This window comes from Phyllopteryx taeniolatus, chromosome 18 (genome assembly GCF_024500385.1).
Source record: "Phyllopteryx taeniolatus isolate TA_2022b chromosome 18, UOR_Ptae_1.2, whole genome shotgun sequence".
In the NCBI taxonomy this organism is placed as follows: domain Eukaryota; kingdom Metazoa; phylum Chordata; class Actinopteri; order Syngnathiformes; family Syngnathidae; genus Phyllopteryx; species Phyllopteryx taeniolatus.
The window spans coordinates 17,063,763-17,082,138 of NC_084519.1; the positions used below are offsets into that span (position 1 = coordinate 17,063,763).

Below are 18,376 nucleotides of genomic sequence, written 5' to 3' on the forward strand. Positions count from 1 at the left end.
GATTTGACATGACAGTTTTAACAAGCATGACAAAAAGTGATTGATTTTAAAAATTGAAAACTTCCCCTTTTAAAATGAGGAAACACGGCAATATTGTACTGTATCTGTTTCTTATTACACACTGCTAATAGAATAAGGTAAACATAACCTGGAACAGATTAATTCCATTTTCATACATTTGATGGGAAAAATTGCTTTGGTTGGTCCGGCCATGTTTTGGTTCGCAAACGGAGTCTCGAAATGTATTAAGAATGTGAACTGAGGTTCTTGTATGTATTATATTTCGGCCTACCGTCCGTAAAAGTAATGCAGACACGGTCGTACCTTGACTTGCAAATGTCATTCGTTGCATTATCAAGCTCAATGTACTTGGAAGTCAAATCGGTTTTGCCCATTGAAATAAAATGAAAAATGCCGTTCATTTGTTCCAAGCCCCACAAAAAAATAATAATAATAATAATTTGTGGCTCGGCATTTTTAATCAACAAATATAGCACTGTTTTGTATACAAACAATAAAAGCAACAGCTGCGGTGTCGTCCGTGTGCATTTAAGGGGCGTGGCTTAGCGTGTCTGGGCGTGAGTTGTGGCCATTTCGTTCTCGCTTTGTATTTCACTTTGTGCCGTCCAATAAACAGCGAAAGCCAATCGGCGTGGCTCGCCCTGCCCATCATCGTATGTTAATTCATTTCTTTGAATTTGTTTTTTTCCCTCACGTATCTGAAGCTCGCTCGTAACACGAATTGGGGCACGCGAAAAAGAGAGTCAGCCCGGCAATGGCTCGCAACTTGAAAAACTCGCAAGTTGGGGCACTGACAAGTCAAGATCCCGCCGCACAGATACGATGTACTTAGGTTACGTAGATTTTGTACATTCCACGACTACTTTTGACTTTTACATCCTCAATTTAAAAACAGATATATGTAGAGGCGACCCCCTGCTATTTGAGACCGGGCCGGACCGCGGATTAGCGAAAATCCGCAGATAATTGATGACCATTGTAATTGCATTGAAAAAATCATTTCTTTAAAAAAAAAAAAATAATGAAACCCCACAAAAATCTTGAATAAGTGGGGATTTTTGGGGTTGTTCCTGCCACACCCCAAAAAAAATGGAAAAAAAAAATTAGAACTTGGGGAAAATTTGTTTTTAAAAAGGAACAAAAATCTGCAAAAAATGTTAGTCCTGTTCAATAAACAGCTTAGAGAAGAATAATAATAAGAAGAAGAAGAATTAACCAAGTGACAGCTTGTCACTTGTATTAGTCAATGACCAGTGCGATGAAAACTCGCCGTCTTGTTTGTTCGATTTTCTTCAATATTTTGCTGTCCCTTTTGAAAAATTAGTTTCCATCAGACGAGGCGACAACCTGTCCGGAAATATGCCGCCATTCCGGTTCCGTGCACCTACGGGGTTCCCCGGCCAAGGGCCCGCGGCGCTCGTCGTCCTCCAGACTCGAATGTCTGGATGAATGCGGCGACTTCACGTGTAAGCGGACACCCGCCTGACACTTGACACTTCAACTCGCGTTCACCTTTTTACGTTATTCCCTTCAAAAAAAAAAAAAATAATAATATTATTATAACCGCTCGCTATGTGTTGACTTAATCAAATCCTCCAGCCTGAGGTGCGATCTGACTTCGGATACCCGGAACAATCCACCTTAAAGAAACAGCCCACAGTGACAAGCTCAAGTCCAAAGTCAGGCAGTTTGACCGTTTTTGGTGTGTGTGTGTGTGTGTGTGTGTGTGTGTGTGTGTGTGTGTGTGTGTCGTCCTCCTTGTCGCCTGAGCGTAAACGCAAATTGGAATTGGCCCGCGGGCCGTCTCCAAACCGAGTTCGACAACAAGTTGGGCTCGATCAGTGCGGCCCGCTCGCCGCGCTAACCGGAGAACGGCGACGTGCGCGTCACGCGGACGTTGCCGTGGCGCTACGCTTTCAAAACCCGGTCGCCCACATTGTTCTACAAAACGCGGAACAAGAAATGCGCCCTTGTCCATTCGTTGAGGAGAATCGTTCAGGAAAATTAGAGTGCAGATTCAAGTTCACTTCTGGAAATTATTGTTTCCACTTGTAGTGAACGTGTTATTTATCTGGATGATACGACATCAATTTATCCGACACATGACTGCATCCGTTGTCTATGCCGGATTAGGGTTGGGGTCGGCATTAGGCTCGGGATATCAATTTTTCGTCAACATGCCAGATTAGTGGGAGGTTCAGGGTCAGGATTAGCGGTTAGGGTTAGCCTAACCCAGCGAACGGGGAAGAAGGGTGGCTTCATCCTGAACTGGTTGCCGGTCAATAGCAGACACATATACAGTGGATATATATATATATATAGAAAGTCTACACACCCCTGTTCAAATGCCACGTTGATTTGCTATAAAAAATAATGAGACCATCATACTGGCCTGCGACCTGTATAAGTCAATTGGAACAAACATTTTGGCATTTTGCAAAAACACATTTGAAACCCAAATGGGAAAAATGTGTGAGGCGTGCGTGAACTTTTTGGGCAAGATTCCGCAAGTTTGCTCGTCCCCAAAACAACGCGATACGTTCAGTGAAGCACAGCGTCGTGCTTATGGGCATTTCGTTTTGACTTCGGATGAAACTGCGGCCTTCGTTAAGCAGAACGGAGTTATGAACAGTTCCAAATAGCAGTCAGTGTTTAGCACAGAAACTTTGCAACAACAAAAAAAAAACATTTTCAGGAAAAACCTACTAGAACAGCTGAACTTTTTTTGGGGTTCTTCAGAGGCGTGGTAAATGTTGACAGATGTGTTCTGACTCCCATTTAATATCAATTTGAATGTGATTGGTTCATTCTGAACACACCCACGTCCCCAGTTATAAGAGGGTGTGCGCACTTGTGCAACCACATTATCTCAGTTGTTTATTTTTAGTTACCCTCTTGAAAAGATGTCCATTTTTTTTCCATTGAGTTGTACAGGTTATTGGTGGAAAAAAGTTTTTTGTTTTTTTTTTAATATCGAAAAAAAAAAAAAAAGCCATTTCAGCAAGGGTGTGTAGACTTTTTTTTAAAAATTTTTTACATCAACTGCACGGTCAAGAACCAAACACTCACACTCACAACCGCGAACGCTGTCGAGTGTGTAACGACGCTAGCACGCAGCGTTTCGGTAAAGTGCGGGAAGTCGCTTGCGCACCCGCAGAAAAGCCACAAAGCATCTTTTTCTCTTTTTCTCGTGTTCCTTCTTCTCCGACCTGGAAAATCCCGTCATTCCTTTTTCTGTACACAATATGTATGACTTTAGATCCATAAAGCGCTTTGTGGATCTTGTCGGCGAAAACTGCGATAAAAATGACATTTACTTACTTACACACACACACACACACACACACACACTTCTAACACATAAACGACTGGTTGGTGTGTCTATCCAAGCAAATTGTGATTGTTTTGCTTGGGCGGAGGTGGGCAGGGCTTATTGGGGGCGGCATTCAGACTTCCGCTACACACACACACACACACACACACACACACGTCTAACATGTTTTTTTTTTGCCACAATTAGTTATCAAACAATATTAAACCCAAATCCAACTGCACCAAAACTGCGTCGACGGGTTTGGTGCGGACCAAGTATGGATCAAGCTGCAATATGTATTTTTTTTGGGGGGGGGGTTTCATGTAAATATTTCTCTTACTTTTGATAATACGCACAAAATAAAAGGGGAAATGAACTGCATGTCCAAATTCGGACGGTTCGAGCTCGGTGGAAGTTTGCGCCCGACTGGGGCCGACACACACACACACACACACACACACACACACACACTTCTTATGTGACATTTATCGCATTTGTCAGTTCTGAAGCGAGATTAAACCCATAGAAAAAGGGCTACTTAAAGCCTCATACGGAGCAAAATGTCAATGATTTGGCCTTGGCGTAGTAGTTGCGCTATACTGAGCTGGCATTCAGGCTTCCGCTTGACACACACACACACATGCACACACACACACACACACACACACACACACACTGAGCTGTAATAATTATTTGACTCATCTTCCTCGGCATCAGGCGCAAGCCCAAGTAAACAAGACCTATGTTGTTGCTCGCACACTGTCTGTGCGTGTGTGTGTGTGTTTGTGTGGGCGTGCGTGTGCGTGTGTGTGTGCGTGTGTGCGTGCGTGTGTGTGTGTGTGTGTGTGCAAGAACAGGTCGGACCAGATCGAGGCCCTTCTATTTCGCCAAGCATCCTGCAGTCCCAATCAGGAAGACACTTTTTGGCACCTTCGTGTGGATCAAGTTCAAAAGTTGCTGTGGGTGCGCGCGCGTGTGCGCGCGTGCGTGTGTTATGCAAAGCGATTTAGAGAAGGGAAAAAAAAGAAAAGAAAAAAGACGTCAAACAAAGTGACCCATGGCTGCGAGCGGGGGTGGGAAATATTTAACTGCTACGCTAAGCGGACAAATGAAAATATGCAAACTTTTTTTTTTTTTTCTTTTCGGGCATCATGCATGCAGGTAAATGTCACACACACTCGACACACACCCTGAGGTATAACTGTATTTTGGAGGGGTGTTTTGTTTTTTCTTTCTCTCTCTCTCTCTCTCTCTCTCTCTCTCTTTTTTTGCTCCTCCACACTCTAAAATGAATTGTCTGCGCGTCCATCAACTGCACTAATTAAAATCATGCAAAGCGTCCAATGTCGCTCACTCATTAGAATAATAACAGCGATCGGGATCATCCAAAAATCTGCCACCATAGGAATGGCACGAAAGAGCTCGTCAGTTGTCCGACTCGGTGATGACGATCAATAATAATTTGTAACGCGCACACAAAACATTCAACATAAAACATTGCCACAGATTACATCACGAGCTGCTGTGCATTGAATTAGCGCGATTAGGCCTCGACTATCGGAGAAGATGAAGGTTCCAATTGATATTAGGATTTGGATTACAGGGCACGTTTTCATCTTTTACACTCGCCCCCAAGTAGATAAGTGTGTGGGATCACAAATGGCTTGCGACAAGATCGACGCTTTGAAGAACTCAAGTGAGCGGAAAATAAAAAATAAAAAGTTCTTATCTCGTCATGCGCGATTTCTTGTGTTGCAACAAACTTGAATGCACAATTGGTGTGTGTGTGTGTGTGTGTGTGTGTGTGTGTGTGTGTGTGTGTGTGTGTGTGTGTGTGACGATTGCAAAAACAAAAACAACAACTTCAACGTGACGGACGCTTGCAACTGGCGCGGAGGTTGTGCACGTGCGATCGACACCTTGAAAAGGTGATTGTTCCCAAAAAAAAAAATACAAATAATTTTTAAAAAATCTCACTTGTATTTGATCCAAACAATTGGTGCGAACGCCGTTTAAAGATGAAAGTCTCACGAGGACAAAATGAAACGCGAATGTTGGGATTTGCCTGCGAATTTGGTTTGTTTCGCGGTGTTTTCGCCACGTGCCGAGTTCACCTGGAGAAAATGCTGGTTTGAAAACAGGCCTGTGCGCCACTTGATTGGTTATTTTTATTTGGATTTGGGGATTTTTCTTTTTATTTTTTTGTTTCGGCGCGGGCACGGCAGAGGCGTCGCGACGGGTTCGGCGCGTCGCGACGAGGCGGGCATCTCACCTGGCGCCGGTTCCCGGTGGCTCAACGACAAGTGCTGCGGGTTCACCTGCTTGCGGCGGGACATCGCCCCGGCATTTACTCTGGCATCGCCCGGTGAACGGCACTTGGGGTCGGCTCGCACCGTCGTGTCGGTCCGCTGTGGCTGGCGGGGCGCGGGGCGGGTGGGGGGCTGGGTGGGGTGTGTGTGTGGGGGACGGGGGGGTAATGGGACCCTTACTCCTCCTTTTTCTTTTGTCTTTTCTTTCTTTTTAAGTGTTATTTAAATTGATTTGCTCGTCTTCGTCGATAATTGGTGCACGAGTTGAAGATGAGGATGCACGCTGTCCTCCTTCGGGGCGAGAGGAAAGAAACACCTGGAGGAGGAAGAAGCCACAATGCAAAAAAAAAAAAAAAAAAAAAAAAAAAAAAAACAACCACCAACAACAACAAAAACAACAAAAAACAAACCAAAAAAAAGCTGCAAAATCCTGCGCTGTGATGCCGCTTTCTTGTCAATGTTCATTTAGGATCCCCCTTGCAAGCACCTTCCTCTCGCTTTCGCTGCCGGCGGCGGTGGTGCACTAAAAAAAACAAAAAAAAAAACACAAAAATGACCCTTTGGCACCAGCTCCTTGTGTGCGTTTTGGCATCGGCGCGCGGAACGGCAACTCTTGGCTCCTGTGGCGTGAGACTCGCTGATGGAGAGAGAGAAAGAGAGAGAGAGAAAGAGAGAGAGAGAATGCATGGGCAGACAAGACACCTCCTCCTCCTCCTCCTCCTCCTCCTCCTCTTCCTCCTTGTCCAACAAGAGAGTCCAAATGTTTCCTCCTGCTTTCCCTGTTGGGTCTTGTTTAAGACGACGACCCCACATGTGTGTGTGTGTGTGTGTGTGTGTTGTGTGTATTCTAGGCGTTTTGAGAAGTGCCTGACAGGGCCGTATCAAATGAGGAGTGGGGGGGGGGGGGGGGGGGGGGTCAAGAGCTGGAGCTGTACATGCCCACCCCTGTTGTAGTTGGTCTTTTGTTATTGGCAAAAAAAAAAAAATCAATAATAACAATTGACACGAATGCACAAATGTGCAGGGTTAATTAAAAAAAAAAAAAAAAAATAGAAATATGTGAATAGAAATGACATTCTAGCCAATCAGAAGCCAGGAGAAAGTCACGTGCAGAAAAGGTGCAACGGAACAACCGGTCCTGAATGTCTTCTTCTTAAATGTTAAAGCAAAGTGGAAATCATGAATGATTATAAACACGGTCAAATAAAGCAACAGGAAGCACTCGTAACCAGCTGATCGCCGGGACCGTTTTAACCAATCAGAAGCCCGGAAAAAAAGGTGGCCTGGAATAAGTAAAAGAAAATCAGAGTAGTAATAATAGTCATAACGATAAGCAAAAAAACAAAAAGTGGGACGCACGCCGAATCAACAGGTGGCGCCGTAGCCGCGCTGGCCGTTTTAGCCAATCGGAATCCGGAAGAAAGCCACTTAAGGAAAAGGCGCAATGCGGTTTCATCCTCGGCTTTTTTTTCATCGTTAGGCCATCTTGGAGTTTATAGAATTTGAATTGATCTCTTTGTTTGCATTTTTTTTAGTGCCACTGTAAAATTGGAAGAAAGTCTTTTCCGGAAAATGTCTCTTGAAGGTGACGTCACTGCGGCTCACTGTTCTCCACGTTGACGCCACGAGCGGTGCAGCAGGTGGCGCTGTCGCCAGGAAACATATGGACTTAAACAACACGACGCCGAAGTGAAAACTTGAAAATATACATAGTATTAAAGTCGTGCAACAGTTATACATTTAAAAATATATATATAACGAATATACATGTATTAAAAGTGTTTGGGAGAGAAAAAAAAATACATGATTCTTTTACGTTTGTGCAGTGGGATTGTTCATTCCTTAACTTAGCTCAACTAAGATGCAGTGAGCCGTTTGAAGCATAAAGGAGGGAAAAGGGAGGCTGCGTCCCGCGTGATGGCGGCCGCGGACGCGCATCTTCCTAGACAACAGCGCCCTCTGTCGACACACTCAAGCACAACACTTAGCTGCAGCGAGGGCAGAGGTGGCAAATGTGCTCAATGGGGGAAAATGGTAAACAAAGTAAGAGTGCAGATGTTTGTGTAAAGGGGGGGGGGGGGGGGAGGCTGGTAGAAGTTGAAAGACAGATTCAACTCTTTCAGCAAAAAAAAAAGTACAGACTGAGATGTGCTTCAGTACCAAAGTGAACTTTACATATACACGAGTTATATACAATACCAATGTCGCTCACTTGCGAATGATAACAACTGAAATAAAATAAAAAAATAAAATAATCATATTGAACTTTGAAATGCCCAACGCGGGTGGTTTTGAATGAACAACATCAACACATTCTCCTAAAGAAGGCCACGGGTGGCGGATATTTGGCTTCCTTGCATCCGTTGTGCCACATTGGTCGACGCGATTGGCTTCGCGTTGCTGCGTGTCGCTGCGGTCTCTTGTCCCCCCCCCCCCCTCTCCCCCCCCCTCCGAGATGTCCATCAATTCATCGATCAACCTCGATTTGCGTCTCGTGTACGTCGATATTCGCACACATATTCTTCGCCCTGTGTGGAAAACCACCAAAATTGTTGCCGTTATTTACAGTAGTTATGAAAGTCTTCTTCGCTTGTGTCTTCATGGCTGTGTCATACTGCCCCCCCCCCCCCCCCCCCCCCCCTGGTGGCTGGATGAATCGCAGTGCACTAAGTGGTCAATTCTTTGCGTTCTATTTCATAATGAACTTATTAGTAGTATTGTGAAACTCGAGTCCGGACTCAAGACCACATCGTCAAGGTCTTGATCTTGTCTCGAACTCAACTCCCGAAAGTCTCGGTCTCAATGAGTTCTGGTCTCGGGCGAGTCTTGGTCTGGGGTAGTGTGGTCTTAAGCACAACACTAGTTATGACTTCATGTTTTATAAAGTACAGTAAATATAGATTGGCGTTTTTCCTACATTACAATTTTCGGGTTGCTGGAACAGATGAATAGCATTTGCATTTATTTCAAGGGAGGACGTCGACGCGCGCGTTGTGTTGGCGCCGAGGCTCTTAAAAAGCGCTCATGAGCCGTCATCGTTCACGCCGGCGACCTGACGTAAGGCGGCAGAAATACATTGTCCAATATAAAACGGCTGAAGAAGAAGAAGAAGAAGAAGAAGCGTTTGCTCTCTCGCTCGCCGCAGCGGCGATACATTTAACGCCGGGCCATTAATAAAAGATGGCGAGCAATTTTAAGAGCATTAGAAGTTTGATTGCTGCGGGGCAGGCCCGGGGGACTTTCAGGGTCACTAATTATTTATATCAATGAAATGTCATCTCGGCTCTGGCTCAAGTCGACGCAACCTCGGCAGACGCGGCGGCGGAGCACCGAAACGGCACGACGTTCGGCAGCCGTCGTTCAGGGGGTGCGCCCCCCCCGCCCCCCCCCCCCCCCCCCCAAAAAAAATGTAGCTCCTCCATCCTGTTTAGCGTGGAAATGTGAAAGTTGTTGAGCGTTTCTATCGTGAGTAGGCCCGCCGAAAAGTCTCAAGAGGTCATGCGCAAAAAAGGCACAGAAAGTCAGACGTTTTGTTTTGGAGCAGTTTTTTGGGGTATTTTTTGAGAGATTGTTTTGCTCCGTCAAACCGGCTGGTCACCATTCCTTCATAAACCGCAATAATATTAACATTGTTCTTCGCAGAGGATAAAGAATATGGGCCTGCGAGTATTAGTTCTTGTTTGTTGTTCTATGTTATCTGTCTACATATGTCGCGCCGCCATTTGTGTTCAAGTATCTGTCGCCTGAAAGGGTTAAAACGCGGCGACACGGACCGATGCTACTCGTTAGCACGCCCCGCCCGCCGATTAAGCAGCCAGCCCATTTAATCGACCAATATTGCCATTTTTTTTGTTTTGTTTTTGTACTTGTTAACACATTACAACATAAGACAAAGATTATGACATTCGAACAAACGTTTTTAAAAATGCAAAAACAAGACGATTTTTGGCGGTTTTTAGTTGTTGTTGTTGTTTTTTTCCCCACACATGAACACGTCATAACGTAGGACAAATATAAGGACACTGAAACAATCGACAATGCTAAGTTTTGGGTGAGTTTCAGCATCGAAGTATATTCAAAATAAATCGGGCAATTAATCGGTCATAGGAATTTCGATTAACGGGCAGGAAATGTATAAATGTACACAGCTCCCAACTTTTGGGGGGATGCTTTCGACTTGATTTTTTGTTTTTTTTCTGGTTGCAACCCGCATCTCCAACGGATGCTTAAGAAAGAAACATGAATCCGACAACACACAGGCTCTCCCCGGCTCCCTTGATCCTCACCCGTGGGTGCTCTCAATAATACATCAACGTCCCCATTATAGCTTGTATGCGCAGGCAGTTTAGGCTGCACCACAAAGACCGTTTGTGGACACGGGAAATGTTTTAAGTCCAAAGTGTTGCCTCTGAGGGGACGCGCTGAGTGCCGCCCCCCCTCGGTACCTGAACGCACCGCGGGGTGTTTATAAGAAACCGGGCTAAGCTAAAAGAAAGTTGGGCCGCATTTACACGACAAACGGGAAACTCTTACGTCGAACACAAGCTACTAAACATGGCTGGTCGCTTTGTGAAAATTGCGCACAAAAATGTTTTTAAAAATATAAATGATGGATATAAAAATGGTCTGTTCCTGGGTGAAACTGTCCCATCATAAAACCTTTAGCAGGATTTTTTTAAAGTAACATTTTAACATACTTACAAGGGTAAAAAGAAGTTTAGCATCTTGTTTTTTGTTGGTGTTTTTTTTTTAAACTGTTTTACAAGTAGAGCAAATACATTCAATGTTACATTCCATTCCTATAAAATACCATTAGTAAAAACATGGGATTGGTTGGACAAGCAAAATGGATGGAGCTAATTTAAAATACATACAAATCTTACATAATTCTAAACTGAAAATATGAAAAAAATACAATAAAAATAGAGTGAAAAGTAGATTTTTTAAAATGAATACAAATTGTAAAATTAACAAATAAAAAATTCAAAGACCATATAAGACAAATACAAGAATACTCAATAATATGAACTGAACTGAACTGAAAGAAGTGAAAAAAGACAGAACATTTTAAAAGTTAACGCCACATATAAATCTGTAATAAAAAAAAAAATTAAGTTAAGTAAAAATGTAAAAATTATATATATATATATATATATATATATGTATGTATATATATATATATATATATATATATATATATATATATATTAACTAAATATTTTAAACAATTCAAGAAGGAATGGTGAGAAGTACAAATATCTTTTTAAAAAGGGAAAGTGAAAAATAAGTCTAAAACATTTTTGAGTCTTAAACTTAACAAAGATTGTATTTTTAAAAAAATACGTCTAACTTTACTGGCACGTGAAGGCAAATACAAATAACTGAAAAAATATAAAATATGTTTTAAAAAGCCCTTAAAAATAAAGAAGATTTTAAATATATACTGCACGTAAAAGATGAGTAAATTAACAAAATAAAAAATAAATACAAATGTAAAAGATTTTTTTTAAATACAAAACACTTTTCACAACTATTATTTTTTTAAAGGAATTCTGAAAACTAAAACTAAAAATTATTTTAACAATGGACAGTGGAAAATATATGAAAAGGATTAAAATTTTTAAAGTTAACAAAAATCTATTTAAAAAATGATTGATACATTGAATAGCACGAGGGCAAATACAAAATAAATGAATAATATACAATATTACAGAAAATTTTAAGTTAACTTTACATAAAACAATGAATCAATAAAATCAAAGTAAATAAAATGTGTAATATCATTTTTTTTTAAAAGGAAAGTTTATATATTTTTAAAACATTTTCAGATCAACAAAAAAAATCTATTTTTTTAAAAGTAACATAAAAATAGGCCAACACATATGAGGACAAACAGCACACACAATGCAGTTTTTATGAGTCAAAAGTGGGTTAGAAAAAAAAAAAAAAAAAAAAAAAGGGAATGTGGCACCCTTGGGGGTCAAAGGCTGCGTCCATTTGGATGCGTCAAAGCTCAGCGTGACATAAACAATGAGAGGTCCACTTCATGCAAATATGAATATTGCACTCATCCGAAGGGCGCATCGCGGCGCCGCTTCATTATGCAATGTTTAATATTAATAAAGAAAGTAGATATATAATTCATAAGCTGATTTACTGCAGAATCCACGAGTGTGTGTGTGTGTGTTGACGTGAGTGACACATTGAGACGCTCCCTTGCTACGGGCGATACAAGCAGACGACGCTCTTACTTCTTTTCCACGGGACGCGTCCTGACAATTCCTGCCACCGGTTAAGAGGATTTGTCCGAGCACGGATGAATTTATAATGCATGCAGATTCCCCATTTTTAATCGGGGCCTAAATGATTCACCGCGGGGGCGTCTCAAAGGTGCGCCCGCCGTGTGGAGACGAAGCCAGCCGGGTCAACTCATGTCACTGAGGAACTTTTGTCCATGGCAGGTCGTGTCACTTCATAACATGATGTCACTTTTAATTGTTGAGGAAATATTAACAGCTACATTAGCGTGTCACGCCATTTTTTTTTTCTTTTGGAGATGTTGCCTTTTGGCCTACATGATCCCAAAAGTATTCTTTATTCTGTATGCGTGTTCATTCCTTCTTGCCATCGTGCATTTTTAATGAAAATATTTTTCACGTCACTCTCAAAATACCCAACCGTGTGAGAAGGACTTTTAAGGAATGTCCCGAGTGCCGAGCTCGCTTTCTTCAAGTAGGAAACAAACACATTTTGTTATCGGAAGAGGAATCATAAAAGAAAACATTATAGTATAATAGTGAAAGTAAATGAAAGTTGAAAAAAGGCTGACCATACTCCATTACATTTATAAAATGTTGTGAATTTGTATTCCATGTATGAATGTCTGTATTTTAACCATGTAAAGCACTTTATGAATCGCTGTCAAAAATGCTATAACATTTTTTTAAATAAAATCCTTACTTATGTATCCTTAAAAACAGCACAAACAAAACAAAACACATTTCTCACTGATTATTGTATTTTTCTACTGTATCACGAGTAATAATAATTAATGTTAAGAGTCAGGTTTGATTAATTTAGACGCTGCATCGCCTCTTCTTCTTTATTTCAAATACCTTTTCATCAACGATGTCAGGTGTCACATTTGATTAAATGAAACATATCTTGTCCACGGTCCGTCCGCATTGACAAGTAGCTATTTGGCTCCCTCTGGCGTTCGTACTTGCAAGTACAATACAGTCCAGTACTTGCAACAGTCACACAATACAGTAGTACATTTTCGCACTAGACATTTCAGGAGAGGCTTATAAACAGGAAATGTCATATTTTCTCGCTTAGTAATGGTGAAAAACATTATTTTTTACTAGCAATGCGAGCGTATGTTTTGGTATTTGGTAAAAGAGATGGATTAGTGTATTATTTGTCAACAGAAAACAAGTTGAGTGGCTGAATGTCTTGTCACGACTAGTCAAATTCGGGAGTGCCGTCTTTGTTGTTTTTTTTTTGAGTGACGTCTCCCGGATCGCGTGAATTGCGTCATTACGTCACAAACACGTAAGATCCCACGTAATCCATAATGGCAGCACTCTTGCTCGTCACAATGGACGCTGCTCGTTAGCTAGCTAGGTACTTTTGAGTCAACCACTGATTGTTCTTAGAAGGATTTTTTTTCCCACTGTGGCTACATGTTGAAGGTAGGACACGCGCTATCTTTTTTTTTTTATTTGAAAGATTTGTCAAATATTGATGTGTAAGGCCTTTTCGTAGCGGTTTGACGTTTTGGAGTTGGGCTTAGCATGCTAGCTCGTTAGCTAGTTGGCAAAGTGAAACGTCAATGTTTTCCCTTATTTCGCATTTTTGTAACTAATAAGCGTTTATGCCGGGAGCTTAATAACATATTAGGGTATTCGTGGATGATCAGGATTTTTATTTTTTTTAAAACAAATTTTTTTTTACTGTCGATCACATAGAATAATGCAATGATGATGCTGTCCTAACAGTAATTGATCTAAAACATGAAAGGGACAGATCAATAAATCCCGTTGTATTTTTCAATGAAAAGAACATGTAGTTTTTTTTCGTTTTAAATGTGATGCAAACTGTAATTTTTTAAAAAATATTTTTTATTTTTTTTCCCAAAAAGTCACTTTTTTAAAAAACTATATAAGCATTAAAAACATATGTGAGACGTTTTTGAGAAAAAATATTTGAATGAAATGGTCATATTCATTGAAAAACTCATTTAACGGTATTTTTATATTCTTTTTTTTTTCACATTTTTTCCAGTCACATTTTTAAAAGAAAGTCCTAAAGTCCTTAAAAATCCTTTTTATTTTTAGAAAAAAGTCAGTTTTCCAAGAAAATGATTCGCTATGAGGTAAAAAAAAAAAAAATGAATGAAAGAAAAAGTCATTAATATTAGGAAAATGAATGTTAACACGCGTCTGTTGTTGTTGTTGTTGTTGTTATAAAATTCCTCCTTGCGCTTTGAAATGCTTCGTGAGCGACTAACCTGAAATGTGGAATATGAGTGTCATTTTAGTGTAATGTTCATGCTGCATCACCTAATATGACTAAAGAGATTGCTGAAGTTGTGCATGTTTTTGTTGTGCCAGCAGGCGGGCAGCGCGGGCCCATCCTCTTCCTCCTCCTCCTCCACGGTGGCCTCCCCTCAGCCGATGAAGGAGTCCAAAGAAAACGCGGCGGGCGGCCAGCAGGCCATGTTGGACCACATCAAGCCGTGCTGGTACTGGGACAAGAAGGATTTGGCGCACACGCCCTCTCAGTCCGAAGGCCTGGACCCGGGAACGGAAGCCCGCTACCGCAGAGAGGGGGCCCGCTTCATATTCGACGTGGGCACCCGACTCGGCCTGTATCCTCTTTCGTGGCAAATGTTTGAAAACGTAGGTGGCGTCGGCGCTTGTGCCTGCGTGATTTCCTTGACGACCGGCAGACATTACGACACGCTGGCGACGGGCATCATCTACTTCCACCGCTTCTACATGTTTCACTCTTTCAAGCAGTTCCCCAGATATGTAAGTTCACTCCAGGGCTGTGTATTTTTCAGGGGAAGTTTTTTTAATTTTATTATTTTTTTAACATTTTAAATAAATATTAGGACATATTTTGGGGGTCTTTTCCCCCAAGAAAAATTTTCTGAGTTATTTCAGAGTGCTTTTGTGAAACATGTAAATTTTTATTTTTAAAGAATGTAATTGTTTTCGAGAAAATAGTTAATAATTTTTTTTAAATGACAGTTTTTTGTTCTGCCTCACTTTACATGTATTTGTGAAGTAGAATATATGTATTTTTTTTTCATAAAAATCAGACAATATGCTTATTTTCTGAGGGGAAAATATTTGTTTTGATAAAATTGTATTTGATGTGGTGACGAGTCATTTTTTTATGAAAAAAAGGGGGGGAAAATACCCCCCTTTTTTTTAAACGAAATATAATTTTGGGAGAAAATCCCATTTCTTTTGGGACAAAAAACATTTCTTTATGAAGCCATATTTTCAATAAAAATATTTGGGGGGGGGGGTTCATATTTTTTCTAAAACAAATGGTGATATTTTTTCGCAAAGAATGTTGCTTTTTTTTTTTTTTTTTTTTTTTTCTCCTTCCTCCTCCTTCAGAGAAAATGTTTAGAGCACGTTTGTGTTTCAGGTGACGGGCGCTTGTTGTCTCTTTCTGGCGGGTAAAGTGGAGGAAACACCCAAAAAGTGTAAAGACATCATCAAGACGGCGCGCAGTCTGCTCAACGACGTGCAGTTCGCGCAGTTTGGAGACGACCCCAAGGTCCGTTTCGGAAACACTTTTATACGCGCGCCAAATAAGTTTCCTACCGTCGGTAGAAAAAGGGCAAACCAAATTGCGTGCGTGCGTGTGCGCGTTCCAGGAGGAGGTGATGGTGTTGGAGCGAATCCTGCTGCAGACGATCAAGTTCGATCTGCAGGTGGAGCACCCGTACATGTTCCTGCTGCGATATGTCAAGCAGCTCAAAGGTCAATGAAATGTATTTCGTTTAATATCGTCATCGTGGTTAATTTCATGTCCGCCACTGACATTTGCCGTCTTGTGTCGCGAAAGGCGAGAAGAACAAAGTGTGCAAGGTTCTCCAGATGGCGTGGACCTTCGTCAATGACAGGTGAGGCCGCGGTCACGTGACGCATTAATCGCCTGCGAAAAAATCCTTATTGAATGAATCGTTGAATTGACAAGAATTTGGACGTTCCCATTCAAATTAAGGAAAAAAATACTTTATGCTACTAGTGTCACTTTTTCTTTCTAGGAAAAAGTCATAATATTGTCAAAATGGTTGGTTGTTTTTTTTTTTTTCAATAGTCTTGCGAAAAATTTAAATGAGAATTTTTTATTTTTTTTTTTAAACCATTTTGGGAGAAAGAAAAAAATGATATTGTTCAGATAATAATACAACTTTCTCACGAGCAAATATCATATCCTACCACTTTGTCTTGGAGAATACAACTTTCTCATATTAGCACTTTTATCTTGATAAAATGAAAACCTTCCTCCTAAATATTTCAATTTCTGTGTTAAAATGTTTTGTGGTGGGAAGTCGGAGTCATATGGTTTTCAGTTTCAAAGATTGAACAGCAAAAGTACTAAAAAAAAAAAAAAAAAAGCAGCCTTTAAAAAACGTTTTTGAGGGGGGGAAAGTATAATTATGAGGGAAAAAGTCACAAGACGACAAAGTAGTATTTTGGAGAAATAATTCTTGATTAGAAGATAAAGTTGTAATATTACAAAAAAAAAAGTATTCTCAGAAAAAAATTCTTACCTTTTCAACTTTCTTGTCTTTACAAATAAATATAAATGTATAAATATAACTTTAGCTTTTGTTGTGTCACAAGATTACGAGAGAAGTTGTATTCTTTCATTTGTCAGTAAGGTAAAGGGCTCACAATTGTATTGTTGAGGATGAATTGGTCGACAACAGGTGACCTGTAGTAACCCCCTCGCCCTCGCCCGCCCTCGCCACGCTCGCCACCCGGCAGCCTGTGCACCATGCTGTCGCTGCAGTGGGAGCCGGAGATCATCGCGGTGGCCGTCATGTACCTGGCCGGCCGCCTGTGCAAGTTCGACATCCAGGAGTGGACGGCCAAGCAGTCGTCCCGCCGCTGGTGGGAGCAGTTCGTGCAGGACGTCCCCGTGGAGCTTCTGGAAGGTACGCCGGGCGCCCGCTAGTCGCCAAGGCGGGCGCGCTAAACTCGAAAGTGACCTGGCGTGTCGTGCGCTAGACATCTGCCACCAGATCCTGGACCTGTACTCCCACGGCAACAAGCCCATACCACAGCAGTTGCAGGACAAGGAGCGGGCGGCCGGCGTCCCCGCCGCCCCCGCCCTGACTCCCGCCCCTCCGGCGGCGCCGCCGGCCGCCGTCCCGCCCCCGCCGCCGGCCAAGAAGACGCCCCCTCAGGGCGGGAGCCCCGCGCGCCAACTCAAGCGGGCACACGTGAGCGCCTCAATTTGTGTCTTTCTCGTCCGCTTCGCACCGCCACCCGCTAAAATGTGAATCTTCTACTTGCAGACCTCCCCCAAGGAAGAAGCCAAGCCCCCAGGTACACACACACACACACACACACACACTTCCGAAGAATACACACTTGTAATATTGGAACACGTTTAATATTCTTTCATCTGCAGAACAAGTTGGATCAAAGATTCCTCGGCTGGAGAGCCCCATGCCGCCGCTGCCCACCTCGCAGCCGCCCCCGGGTACGCGAAACCTCTTTGGCACGTTCAAAAAAAGGCCAAGATTCAGTACCATATTTCACTAAAATCGTCTAGTTTGGAAGAAAAATCCTTAGAGAATTTGTGAATGTCCACTGTACATGCTAAATGTCATTTTTAATAACTTTTTCTTTTTTCTTCCCTTCCAGACCGCAAACCCGCCGCACCCGCCCCGCCCGCCGAAGCAGAACCCCCGAGCGAAGCGGCCCCCCCCGCCCCCTCACGCGCCGCCGCCCAACCAGCCCCACCAGCCCCCGCCCCTCCCCCACCGACCCCCCCCGCCGCCGCCCTCCAACTACATCATGTCCACCACTGGCTCGTACATGTCGGGCGAGGGCTACCAGAGCCTGCAGTCCATGATGAAGACCGAGGCGCCCGCCTACGCGCCCCCAATGCCGCCCACGTACGCCCCCCCTATGCCACCCTACCACGTCTACCCGCCGCCCACGGCCCCGCCGCCGGCGCATCCTCCGCCTACTGGCTACCCGCCGCCCACGATGCCGCCCGGCTACCCTCCGCCAGGCTACACCAACTACCCTCCGCCGCCGCACATGCCCCCGCCCGGCATCGGCCTTCCCCCGGCCGGGTACCCGCCTCCGCCTGTGCCGCAAGGCCAGCCGCAGGTGCCCCTGCCCCCGCCGCCCGGCATGCCCATGACCCGGGGTGGGTGGATGAGATGAACTGCAGCCAATAGACTTGCGAAGGTCGGGGTACACCTGCTTTTCGTTTGCCTTTGCTTTAGTCGTACATGCTTCTTCTTTGGTTTGCCGGTTGCAAAATGTTTCATTTTTACGGCTTCTAGTTTCTTTGGTCGTCTCGTCACGGTTTCCTCGATGTCGGGGCGCCGGACCAGGTGGACTTTCCGCCCTCGTGTGCCTTAAAGGCTCCTTTCTGTTTCTTTGGATTTGTGTCAAATTGGCACTTGGGAAAAATAAACTTTTTTTTTTTTCAGTCTGCTTCCGTTGTGTCGTGAACCTTC

At 42.9% G+C, this 18,376-nt stretch overlaps 2 protein-coding genes across 2 annotated transcripts in view; one reads left to right on the top strand and one right to left on the bottom strand.

The window, feature by feature from the left end:
* bcl11bb (BCL11 transcription factor B b) overlaps nt 1-5,986 on the bottom strand; it is a 43,022-nt gene extending 37,036 nt beyond the window's left edge. The window contains exon 1 of the mRNA XM_061754184.1: nt 5,607-5,986. Within this exon, the coding sequence (XP_061610168.1) occupies nt 5,607-5,670 (64 nt within the window). The 5' untranslated portion in view covers nt 5,671-5,986. The remainder of the gene's footprint in view (nt 1-5,606) is intronic.
* Nucleotides 5,987-13,178: 7,192 nt separating this feature from the next.
* ccnk (cyclin K) lies at nt 13,179-18,345 on the top strand. Its single transcript, XM_061753519.1, is given in 12 exon segments — nt 13,179-13,337; nt 14,259-14,515; nt 14,597-14,678; nt 15,310-15,441; nt 15,542-15,647; nt 15,733-15,790; nt 16,662-16,831; nt 16,905-17,119; nt 17,195-17,225; nt 17,311-17,382; nt 17,547-17,587; nt 17,589-18,345. Coding segments are annotated over 12 exon segments (1,662 nt in total). The 5' UTR covers nt 13,179-13,328; the 3' UTR covers nt 18,078-18,345.
* Nucleotides 18,346-18,376: the final 31 nt, after the last annotated feature.